Genomic DNA, 12,736 nt, shown 5'->3' on the forward strand with positions numbered 1-12,736 from the left:
ACCCTTTTCATTCTCTACCACTGTCAGTATAGTACCACAGAGTTGATATGTTGCTCTGGGGTTACTGTTTTCCATATCTAGTACTTTACATTTCTCAATGTTAAACTTCATTTGCCACCTCTCATCCCATCAGCTCAACCTTTCCAGATCCTGTTGCAGCAGCATAACGTCAGTAACGTCCTTAACAACCCTGCCAACCTTTGTATGTCTGCAAACTTGGACATTAAGCTTGATATACCATCATCAATATCATTTATAAATACAGAAAACAACAATGGACCCAACACTGAACCCTGAGGAACTCCACTAATAACATTAGTCCACGATGAGCAGTGTCCATTGATTACCACTCTCTGTCTTCTTCCCCTCAACCATCCCTTTATCCATAGCAGCAATTTTCCTCCAATGCCACACTGCTCCAATTTGTGCAGCAGTCTCCCATGTACAACAGTATCAAAAGCCTTTCTAAGATCCAAATATATAATATCAAAGTTATTCCCTGCATCCAGTATTTTTGTGACTGCGTCATAGTATCCAAGCAAATTGGTCAGGGAAGACTTTCCCTTAACAAAACCATGCTGTGTCTGAGCTATAACTGAAGTCTTGTCTAGATGATCCTGTAGTGCTTCTTTAACCAGTGCCTCCATTAATTTTCCTGGAACAGAATTTAAACTCACAAGTCTATAATTACTTGTGTCAGCCTTTGATCCTCCTTTCTGAATTACTGGAGATGTGTAAATTCACATTTACACATCTCCAGTCAATGGGTACCTCCTCTGAGTCCAAAGAAGCTCTCATAATTATGGCTAAGGGTTTGCTTACTTCCTTTGCTGCCTCCTTTAATATAACTGGATAGATCCCATCCACCCCAGGTGCCTTTTTTATGTTTATCCTCAACAATTTCTCCTCCACTTTCCTCTCAGTTATTACAAAATCATCTATCTCACCGCCAGAGTTTACTTCACCTCTGGCATTCCCCTTCCTGAATAACTCCTCATGTGTGAATGTAGATGCAAAATATTCATTTAGTTTGTTAGCCACCTGAGCAGGATCCTCAACTGTTGAACCATCAATATCCAGTGGACCAATCTGATTCATCCCTTTCCTTCTAGAGTTTACATAGGTAAAGAACTCTTTTCTGTTTTTCTTTGCATCCTTTGCCAAGGATTTCTCATAATCTGCCTTTGCCTGCCTAATCTCTTTTGGGACTTGGTTACAGACCAGCTTATATCTATCATAGGCTTCCATGTCACCCATTAATTTATATGTATCCCATGAATTTTTGGCGCCGCTGTAGCCAGGTGGGAAGGAGCAGCAGTGCATAGCACACGCTTCTTGATTAGACCGGGGTTCGAGCCCGTGACCACCAAATATGGAGGATGCGGAAAGGTCAAGGAATGACCACCGCATATTCTCGGAGCAATATGGCCTTAGTTGCTAATGCTCCTAAAACCCAAATAACAACAACAACATGAATTTTTCTTCTCTGCCATATGTCTCATTAGTTCATCTGACATCCATTTAGGCCTAAACCTTGAACAATATTTCTTAGTTGGTATGTAAAGCCTAGTAGCTTCCAAGATAAGTTCTTTGAATGCTACCCATTTTGAATTTTCTGTTGGTAACATCATCAGTTGGTCCCACTGTATAGAATTTAAATACTGATTCAGACCATCATAGTTGCCTTTACGAAAGCAAAAACCCTTCCCTTTACCCCTGATGGTAGTTACCTCTTTGAGTAAATCCCACTTCAGCACACTGTGATCACTGCCAACTAATGGTTCCTTTATCTGCAGATTCTTAATGCATGAAGAATCACTACTGATAATCAGATCAAGAGTATTTACCCCTCTAGTTGCCTCCCGAACATGCTGATGTAGAAAACAATCATCCAATAAATCCACAAAAGCCTTGCTAGTGTGAGTGACCGATCCTCAATTTAGATCCTTCGAGGGCATCACCCTGTCCTTCAAGCTCTCATATAGGCCTATAACAATGCTGAGTTGTCGCCTGATTTCCTTACACTCCTTACATCATGCACACACACAAAGACACCCCCCTGGCAATATCATGTCCCATACTGATTGCTCCACAAACATCAAGCAAGCAGTGCATTTTAAAAGGCTGCGATGTCAAGGAAACACAGATCTTCACACAAATCACTTTTGCAGGATTGCACAAAGTTGTATGCTATTGCCCAAGTATTAAGAATGTGGATAGTGGTAAGTGGGAAAACATGAGACACCAACTATCTTCCATGTTAATTTATCCACATTATGTCTTATACATAAACTGTTACAGCAGGCAGCAAAGCAACCCCTTTATCATGCATACATGTTCAGCATACTAAAAAGCAAGACCTATACCCGCTCCAATTCTAATTCTCCTGGTATCTAGTGAAGCTACTGCATTCTGCAGGTTGCCACAGATTACTGTTATTGTTGGTTTTATGACATGTCAGCGTTTTAGATCATAATGTGGCAGTTCATGTGTGAATGTTATGTGGGCTGAAAAACCAGCAATAACTCACAGATTAAAAAACCATACCCTCCTCTGCCTAAAATTGGCTAACTGCAGCTCTGATTCAAGATATCTTTAAGAATTCCTCCAGTCTCTGACAAGATTCAAACCCAGTTCTCTCCAAATGAGCAACAAGTGGCAAACCTACTATACTTGCCACAAATTCATCACAGTACAAATGTACATAAGCATTTCCTTTGTTTATTTGGTGCTTTTTAGTGATTGAACAGAGTTCAGATCTATTGGAAGTGACAGCATTCCCATGCAATCCATAGTTATAGAAACTGTTGGTTAAGCAATGTCCCAATAAACATCAACTCTGTACAAGTATATATAGTAATAGCATTTTCCAGAAGTGGGGGCACAGTTGTAAAGAGGAAGTGCTAGTAAGCAGCACTTCTAAGGTGAGTAGGTATCATGTAAGAACATATTGTATAATCAGTTGAGTCCTATCCTTGGAGAGCATACTTTTCTGTGTACACAAGCCTAGTCAGAAAATTTGTGGTTCTTTTTGGCATAACAAACTACTGTAAATTGATTTGTAAAAGTTTATCAGCTGACACCATAAAACTTGAATATCCACCCAAGGTGTACTGCTATCTGGAACTGAAGCTGGATTGCTCACACAATTTAAGATCTTCTCTGTTGACCACTGTATTTGCAGTACAGTACATACACTGTACTGCAAGTACACAGACTACCAATCAATGGTGGCTGGAATGATAATTTTAGACACGATTGAATGGTAGTCTATATACACTGCAAATGCAACATTTCTTAGTCTTAACTAAGAAGTGTTCATAGATTAGATCACAAAAGCTGTCATACCTTTGTGCATTCCACCGTGCTGCCAAAATCCTATTCAAGGATCATATATCAGACCAGTCCTAATGATCTACATAACATTTGCATATTCACTTTCTGAAATCTGCTGTAAACAGAAGCAAAAGGGGTACTAGTCATTACAATGGGAGGGGGGGTAGACAAACAAAGGGAATAATACATTGTGACTGCAATGAAAACATTATATATTTGTCATAGAGTGGACATTTGATGTAGATTCATACTCTGAGATCTTTTCCAAGAGGAATGTAGTTAATTAAGGATAACACTATACAAGCATGTGAGAGAGAGATATTATTACATGCTTTGCTTCTAATTTTTAATTCTCTTTTTTCTGTCAGGGAGAGAAACATGAAAATATGATAAAAAAGATGGCTTAACTCTAAAAATGCTTTAACAATTTTTTTTTTTACCGACTCAAGCATAATAAAATTTACAGGTGTTATAAATCAAATTGTTTTCTCCACATTTCTAACATAGAGAGATTTACTCCACATCCTCCAGAAACTATAACTACGGCAGGTCCAGAACGTTTAATTTTGCCTTCTTTTAAATAATTGCTCAAAATTCCACTGTATAATGCTGAAAGAGCTGCACCACATGCTGGCTCTACTAACATGCGATGATCATCTGGAAAAATTAAACAAACTTTCAAGTTTTTGTGTATATTGTATTCACTATACGAACAAAAACCGTTACAATAACTATAAAAATAGACATAAAATTAGAATTCATACTTCTAGAAGTGTAAACTATGTATTCCAAAAAAAAAAAAAAAAAAAAAATACAAATGGAGTGCACAATTATTGCAATTTTGAAAATTATATACAGTAGTTGTATGATCACAACTTAAGACTATTATTTCCACAACATTTTAAGAAAGGAAATGCACATCAAGCAAAACTTAATTCTTTATTTAAACCTGGTATTTTTTATTTTAAAGAAGCCAGGCTTATTCAGCATCAGCAACTGACTTTGCAGGCTGCTGCTCATTCCAATAGAAGCAGTGCAAGAATCATTTCCACCTCTGCTGCGGGTTCTGTTAATCTATTAGTCCCACCAAGCTAGCAGTTTTTCGACTCACCTAACGTTGCCTTGATAGCATCAGAAAATATTCTTGCACCCCTTCTATTTAAGTGTATCCCATCCCTATAGAAGCAACCTCTCCTGTTAACAAGTACAGACCACGCTGAGAAAAATTCTACCCCATGGGCCCTGTAATAAAGATGGAATCTGGTGACTAATAAAGTCACTAGATTCCATCCAGGTATCTGTCCAACCCTTTCTATCTGTTGCTCACAACCTAAATGGAACAAATACACTTGCATGACATCTGTAAGACACCTTTTTTGTTTTAATTGCAAAAAAAAAATAAAATAAAATAAATAATAATAATAAGTTTGCACTTTTTTACTAAAATTGAAAATGATGTTCTATTAATTATGATTTGCTAAACTCAATTACAAAATATCAAACAAAAATATTTGTTTTTGTCTTAAAGAGACCAATAATAATAATAAAGAAGAGTGTTTTTATCATATTTCGAAGAATTTAAGGTTGCTCATCCCCAAATTGAAACACAGATGTTTATATTGCATTTTATCTAGCAGACACAATGCAATTGCTTGTATTTTTGTCAATTGTTCACACTTAGTTTAGTTTCTGTGAAGCTGGTAAAATCAAAGCTCTATGGAAAGATTAGACAGTTCTTGCTGGCATCTCACATATATCACAAGCATGGAACCTTGAGTATAAGAAACAGATGCTACTACTCACAGAATTCTGTTAAATGCCAGACGAAAAACTGATTTCTCTTAATTTGAAGTATATCGAAACATCAAGTAAGCATTAGAGGGTAAATTTATATAACATTTCCAATTTTACAAGGTTAAGTAGTTATTTAATCCAATAAATTAATAACCCTTTGGTACTAAAAGAGAATTTTTAGTACCAAAGGGTTAGTCTACAACTATGCATATCTCCTAGTTTGTGCAGCCTCCAAAGAAAAAAGATATCCCTCATTATTTAATTTACTAAAGCCTTTCAAAGTCTCAATATCTCAATTAAGACACCATGCAAAAGCTGTCTGCATCTCATGACCCCCAAAACTAAAATCTCCTTTTCAGTTTTGGGGGGTCATGAGATGCTCCTTTATATCAAGAATTAAGAATGCTCCTTTATATCAAGTGGTAACCTTGTTACTCTTCACTATACCATTTCCAACAGATCCATACCCTTTCTGAGATGGAGATTCCAAACTCGCATGCAGTACTCAAGAAGTGACTTGACCAATGCTAACATGTGAGCCTTCTTCTATTGGGATGGGATACACTTAAATAGAAAAGGTGCAAGAATATTTGCTGATGCTATCGAGGTAGTGTTAGGTGGGTCGGAAAACTGTTAGCTTGGGAGGATTCACAGACTAAAAGATTAACAGTAGCCACAGGCAGAGGCGAAAGTGATTCTTGCACTGCTTCTACTGTAAAGATCAGCAGCCTAGAGAAAAAGTTGCTGGGTATTTCAAGAGCTGCTGGGAGTTATCATGGAACAAGTAAATATTAAATATATGGGCTGTATTAGGTAACTAAGAGTAAGAACAGGTGCATGTATACTTGCATGTACACCAATACTAGAATTACAGTTTATGAATTTGAAGTGCTGATCAAGGCATCAAAGACAGATTTGTTGGGATATCAGAGACATGGTGTCACACAGATATAAGCAGTGCAGAATTGGAATTTGGAGAGTACAATGTGTACAGGAAGGATAGACAGGACAGGAAGGGAGGAGGAGTTATGCAATTAGTTAAGAAACACAAAATCTAAGGATGAGCATCCAGTTGATATGGGTGGACAGTGCAATGTTGAGCGCGTTTGGTGTGACATAAACACTAGGAAAGGGAAAATGAGAGTAAGAGTGTGTTATAGGCCTAATGACTCTGATGAGTACAACGAATAGTTGCGCAGAGAAATAGAGTGGGCAAGTAAATCAAAATGTCTTGTAATGGGGGATTTTAGTTTTCCCGATATTAACCGGAACTTGTGGGTTGGTTACTCACATACTAGCAAGACTTTTGTGGATTTATTGGAGGATTGTTTTATACAGCAACATGTCTGAGGGGCAATCAGAGGGAGTAATACTCTTGATCTGATTAACAGCAGTGATTATTCATGCATTAAGAATTTGCAGATAAAGGAACCACTAGGTGACAGTGGTCACAGTGTACTGATGTTGGATTTACTTAGAGATGCAACTCCCATCAAGGGTAAAGGGAAGGGTTTTGCTTTCATAAAGGCAACGAGAATGGTCTCAGACAGTTTTTAAATTCTGTACAGTGGGATCAGCTGATGACGTTACCAATGGTGAATTCTAAATGGGAAGCCTTCAGGGACTTAATCTTGGAGGCTACTAAGCTTTTCATACCAACTAAGAAATTCTATTCAAGGTTCGAGCTTAAATGAATGTCAGATGAATGAATGAGGCTCATGGCAGAGAAGAAAAATGCATAGGATGCATATAAATTATCAGGCGACACAGAAGCCTATGGCAGATATAAGCTAGTCTGTAATCAAGTCACAATGAGGTTAGGCAGGCAGAGGCAGATTACATGAAATCTTTGGCAAAGGATGCAAAGAAAATCAGCAAAGAGTTCTTTACTTGTGTAAACTCTAGAAGGAAGAGGATGAATCAGATTGGTCCACTTAACATAGGTGGTTCGACTATTGATGATCCTGCTCAAGTAGCTGATAAACTGAATGAGTATTTTGAATCTACATTCACAAGTGAGGAGTTATTCAAGGAGGGGAATGGCAGAAGTTTATCAAACTCTAACAGGGAACTAAATAATTTTGTAATTACAGAGCAAAGTGGAGGAGAAATTGTTGAAGTTAAACATTAAAAGGCACCTGGGGTGGATGGAATCTATCTAATTATATTAAAAGGGGGCAGTGAGGGAAGTTAGCAAACCCTTAGCCATAATTATGATAGCATCCTTAGATTCAGGGGAGGTCCCCATGGACTGGAGATGGGCAAATGTGTCCCCAATTCACAAAGGGGGATTCAAAGAGTGACACAAATAATTATAGACCTGTTAGTTTAACTTCTGTTCCAGGGAAAAGAATGAAGTCACTGGTTAAAGAGGTGATACAGGATCACCTAGACAAGACTGCAGTAGTAGTTCAGACACAGCATAAGTTTTTTAGGGGGAAGTCTTGTCTGACCAAATATAATTGGATGGTACGATGTGGTCACAAAGGAACTGGATGCAAAAAATAATTTTGATATCATATACTTGTATTTCAGGAAAGTTTTTGATACTGTTGCACATGGAAGACTGTTGTAAAAATTGGAGTGGTATGGCATTAAGGGAAAGTTGCTGCAATGGATAAAGGAATGGTTGAGTGGGAGATGGCAGAGGGTGGTAATAAATGGACACTGCTGTATGTGGACTAATATTGAAGAATGCCAAAGGCACCATTAAGCAAGCCTTTGCCAAACGAACTCTCAGCAAGAAGTAAAATGCTAATGTGGAAGAGGAGGTTATTATCCACAGTTGAAAACCAATAACCCCGGGGTTCGGTACTGGACCCATTGTTGTTTTGTGTATTTATCAATGATATTGATGAAGGTATATCAGGCTAAAAGTCCAAGTTTGCAGATGATACAAATGTTGGCAGGGTCGTTAATGACACTAAAGACAGCATGCTACTGCAACAGGATCTAGAAAAGTTAGGCAGATGGGCTGAGAAGTGGCAACTGAAGTTTAACATTAACAAATGCAAAGTACTGCATATGGGTAGCAGTACTACACTTAGGGAGGTGGAGAATGAAAAAGACCTAGAGGTAATTGTGCAGTCAGAAATTAAGTTCTCTGAGCAGTGCCGATGGGCTGCCAGAGCAAGTCATGGAGTTTTGTCAATGATTTATAGGAATTTTGCTAGCAGAGACAAGAGGTATAAGGCAATGGTCAGGCCACACCTTGAGTACTGCATGCAGGTCTTGAGGCCTCATTTTAGGAAGGATGCAGAGTTGCTAGAACACTTGTTCTAGCAACTCTACATTATTATCTCGACAGAGAAGGGCAACAAGACTGGTGAGAGGAACAAAGAGGTGCATTTCGGAAGAAAGACTTAAGTTCTGCAAGTTGTAGCATCTGCAAGGTAATCTGACTGAGGTGTATAGGGCCTTGGATGGTTTGAGCAGGCTCAATACTGAGAGGATACTTCCACTTGCTCAGACTAAGGACCTGAGGGGACATAGATTCAAATTGAAAAAAGAAAATTGTAGAATAGATGTGCGGAAGTTTACCTTTAGCCAGCAGGTAGTTGATTTCTGGAACAGACTTCCATTTGTTGTTGTTGGAGTTGATAGCTTTAATAAATTTAAGGCTAAACTAGATAAATATTTTAATTGACCGGATGGGTGAAATTGGAAGGGGTTTTTTTTTGGCTGATGCTGTATAAGCTTGTTTTCTTGAACCATATTCCTCAACTAATGCTAATGTTTTGCACAATGGAAAAATCACCTCTTTCTTCCTACTGGAAAATTTCTTGTATCATAGACAAAACACACTATGCTGTTTTAGAAGCCTCATGTCAGTTGCAGAATTACTCTTAAATCTTTTTTATTGTCAACGGTGTTAAGATTGTTGCTTTCCAAATAACAAAATAAATCTAGGATTACAGGCAGGCCTCGCTTAACGCGATTTCGATTAACACGGTTTTCAGTTACCGTGATTGGAAAAAATGATACCACTTTTTACTTTACGCGATTCAAATTTCCAGTCAACGCGATCTTTTATTTCTGATAGTTGTCTGACTGCCAATAAACAAGCGTTTGTCCGCTTCCCGCCTCAGTGTGTTCCATCAACTAAGTAGACGTGTTACTTGTTTGTCTCCACCTAATAAAGTCACGTGCAGACGTATTTAAAAATTCTAATTTTCTACCCCTGTTAATTATGGATAAAAGAAAGAGTGAAAAACAACGTGATTGTGAAAATGTGAAAATGAAAATGTGAAAGTTGTTTTTTTACCGGCGAATACGACTTCGTTATTGCAACCCATGGACCAGGGGACGATTGCAACTTTCAAGGCTTACTATCTCCGCAGAACCTTTGCACAGGCACTTGAAGCTATAACAGGAGATAATGCAATTTCTGTACCAGAATTTTGGAAAAAATATAACATACAATTGGCCATTGAAAACATTCATGCAGCATGGGAAGAAGTGACAGCCAGCAATATGAGAGCAGTTTGGAAGCATCTTTTACCCTGTGCAAACGATTTTACTTGCTTCAAAGATGCAGTTCAAAAAGTTATTGAAGACATAACTAATATTGGTAATGAACTTGGTTTCAAAGGCTTGGATGCGGCTAACGCTCGAGAATCACTGAATTTGCATTTAGAACAGCTAAGTGACAATGATCTCCTTCAAATAGAGCAACAGCGTGTGCACGAAGAAGCTGAAGAAAAAGAGTGTGAGCCAGATGAAAATGTTACCTCAAAGGAGATAACGGTAAAAGAACTAGGCGAAATCTTTCGTATCGCAGAGAACCTTAAACAAAAGGTAATGGATGTTGATCCTAACATCGAAAGAAGCATGTTATTTCGCCAGGGCCTAGAGAAGCTTGTTGTCGGCTATCGGAAATTGTATGATGAAAAAACGAAAGCCAAAACTGTTCAAACGACTGTGTTCAAATATTTCTGTAGCAAATAGTTAGTTTCTCCATTATATATTTTGAACAATAAACATTTAATTCTATAATTTTTATTATCTTTTACATGGCATGTAGTTAAAAAGTTATTTAAAAGGTATTATTTAAAAGTTATTTAAAATTCTTTATGGACATTCCAGAAGGTCAAGTACCAATTATGATTTTTCCTATTGGTTATGATATTCGATTAATGCGTTTCCGTTTTGCGCGATGCGCTCGCGGGACGAATTAATTGCGTTAATCGAGGCCCGCCTGTACTATAAATATATGTAAAACTTTACATTTCCCAATATTGTATTTCAATTGCCATTTTTCAGAACTGAATAATTTATCTAAGGCTTGTTTCAGTATCATTCAAAAACCCATGACACTGTGTGGAAGTTTATTCCAGCAACCCATTTCTCTCTGACTGAAGACAAAGTTTCACACATCTGTTCGACAGCCATTATTTTTCAATTTAAATATTTATGTCCATGTGTGTGTTATCGAAGAAAGAGTAAGGATACCACCAGCATTTAATTAATGCAACTATTTTTAAAGCCTAAAGCAGCTCAACTAGATCTCTAGATACCTGGTTTCTAGATATTGCAATTTAGAGAACTCAAGTCTTTCTTTGCAAAAATACCCTTTTGTGCACCCAGCTAATCTTTCTGCTTTTCTCTGCACTCTTTTCAACAGATCTTCCAGATCTCTGCCATTTCCACAATGTATGCAGTATTCGAGATGTGATCTAACCATACTTCATACAATGAGATAATCATGTCTTTTTCCCTGCTAGAAAAGTTCCTTTATATTACAAATAAAGGCAAATGTTTTTTCTTGTCATCTGTTATACTTCAACTGTTATTTTTCGTGCTAAATAACAGAATCTTGTTGAAGTCTCATACCCTGATTAATGTCATTAATAAATATCATGAACAGTAAGGGACCAAATGCAAGTTTGTAGAACCGTACTTGTGATACTGGTCCATGAAGAGATGTGGCCATTATAACCTCTCTCTCTCTCTCTCTCTCTCTCTCTCTCTCTCTCTCTCTCTCTCTCTCTCTCTCTCTCTGTTATCACTTAATCATCCCTTTATCCACTGTAGCTTCTTTCACTAATTCCACAAACCTACTATCCAGGAGAGGGAGCAATGATGGAATTTTCCATCATTACTGATTAAAAAAAAAAAAAAAATTATATAATATAGATGGCAAGTATAATACAGTGCATTTAGAGAACTCATTATATACAAGAATTTCAGAAACAAGATATATAAATGTGCAGTGCAATGCTACAGATAAATTAAATGCACATAGAGAGCAAAAATTTTACCAGCAAACTTTAGACAAGCCTTTACAGCTTCCTTGTCATGAACAACCTCTGAAAATATTGGGCGGCCATCATTAAAGTACTCTAGAAGTCTTTCACATACAACTGATGATTCCAAACTAACAGCAATACTAATAAATAAAAGAATAATTAAATCATTGAATGATAACAATATAATATATTCATTTTTTTTTTAAATATATAAAATTTTCACAAAAATTCTAAAGTGTAAAACTCCAGTGTAAAAATCAAAAAAACATTACATATCTTCATTACTCATTCCAAAGTATAACAAAGTGATCCAATATTTAAAATCATTCATAAATAAAACTTTTAACAAGTACTTTTAACCTTTAGATTTTATGGAATGTGTTAAGTAGTGTATCTATAATATCAATATGTTCAGAGCATGTATTTGCATTATACAGGTGAGCTTAATGTCATATTGAACACTTGTGAGCACCTTTTGGTGGTGTTAGTAATTAGAAGACTCTGCCAGTTATACAATTTGGCAGTATTGCATATAAGTAGCAAAAAAAGTGAAAGATTAGACAAGGCCATCCAAGATTCTCAATGGTATCTTGAGATCATGTGCTGGGGAAAAATTCTTTATGGAATTTTTCCCCAGCACATCTCATGAAGACTATGGCTTCCTCTCCATTTATTGAAATTAAAAAATTAGCTTCTGCCACTAGTATAAGTGAAAGTTTTACAACACATTATGGAAAAGATTATTTATATGGTTTATAATGACATTTCATCAAGAAGAAATGTTGAAGTAATTGTCATAAGATTATTGGTAAAAAATCACAAAACAAGCTTGAACACATTATAAAATAAAAGGCACAGGTTACACTTTGTATAACAAAAACAGCAAACAGGAGAGCTTTTAGAGGTTAATCATATTGATCACAACGTATTAAATTTGCTGTATCATTCCGTAACAAAAACATTTCTGGGCATGCTCTACATTTTCTAATTGAATTAAGTAATTACCTCATTTATTTAAATTTTACTATGAAATTAATAAACATTTTCCATTGGCCTAATTCACCTAATAGAATTTCAGGTAATAAAATTATAAATTATTATGTAGTCATTATGTTAAAAGAAATTATGGCAGCTGGATGGGTAACATCTTTCAAAGTAAATAACAAGTTTACCTTTTTCATTCAGTTCTCCTTCATTCCTTTCTATCTTTTGATTACAGAATTATAAAAAAAACAAAGCCATATATTACAGAGCAGCACTGATTAAATCACAAATGCATGCTTAATAATGTATGCACATATTATTTTAAAGTAAATATATGATAGTAATTCTACAATATTCCTTAAAGTGCGAATTTA

The 12,736-nt window shown here is 36.5% G+C and overlaps 1 protein-coding gene across 1 annotated transcript in view; it reads right to left on the reverse strand.

Annotated features, from left to right (window-relative positions):
- Nucleotides 1–3,651: 3,651 nt before the first annotated feature.
- The window catches only part of LOC150086166 (L-serine dehydratase/L-threonine deaminase-like), a 45,282-nt gene continuing 36,197 nt past the window's right edge, over nucleotides 3,652–12,736 (reverse strand). The window contains exons 5-6 of the mRNA XM_090374815.1: nucleotides 11,391–11,518; nucleotides 3,652–3,993 (exon numbers count right to left, since the gene is read on the reverse strand). Of these exons, the coding sequence (XP_090230941.1) occupies nucleotides 3,806–3,993; nucleotides 11,391–11,518 (316 nt within the window). The 3' untranslated portion in view covers nucleotides 3,652–3,805. The remainder of the gene's footprint in view (nucleotides 3,994–11,390; nucleotides 11,519–12,736) is intronic.

This window comes from Mastigoproctus giganteus, chromosome 5, assembly GCF_048544385.1.
Source record: "Mastigoproctus giganteus isolate SK-2022 chromosome 5, ASM4854438v1, whole genome shotgun sequence".
NCBI lineage: Eukaryota > Metazoa > Arthropoda > Arachnida > Uropygi > Thelyphonidae > Mastigoproctus > Mastigoproctus giganteus.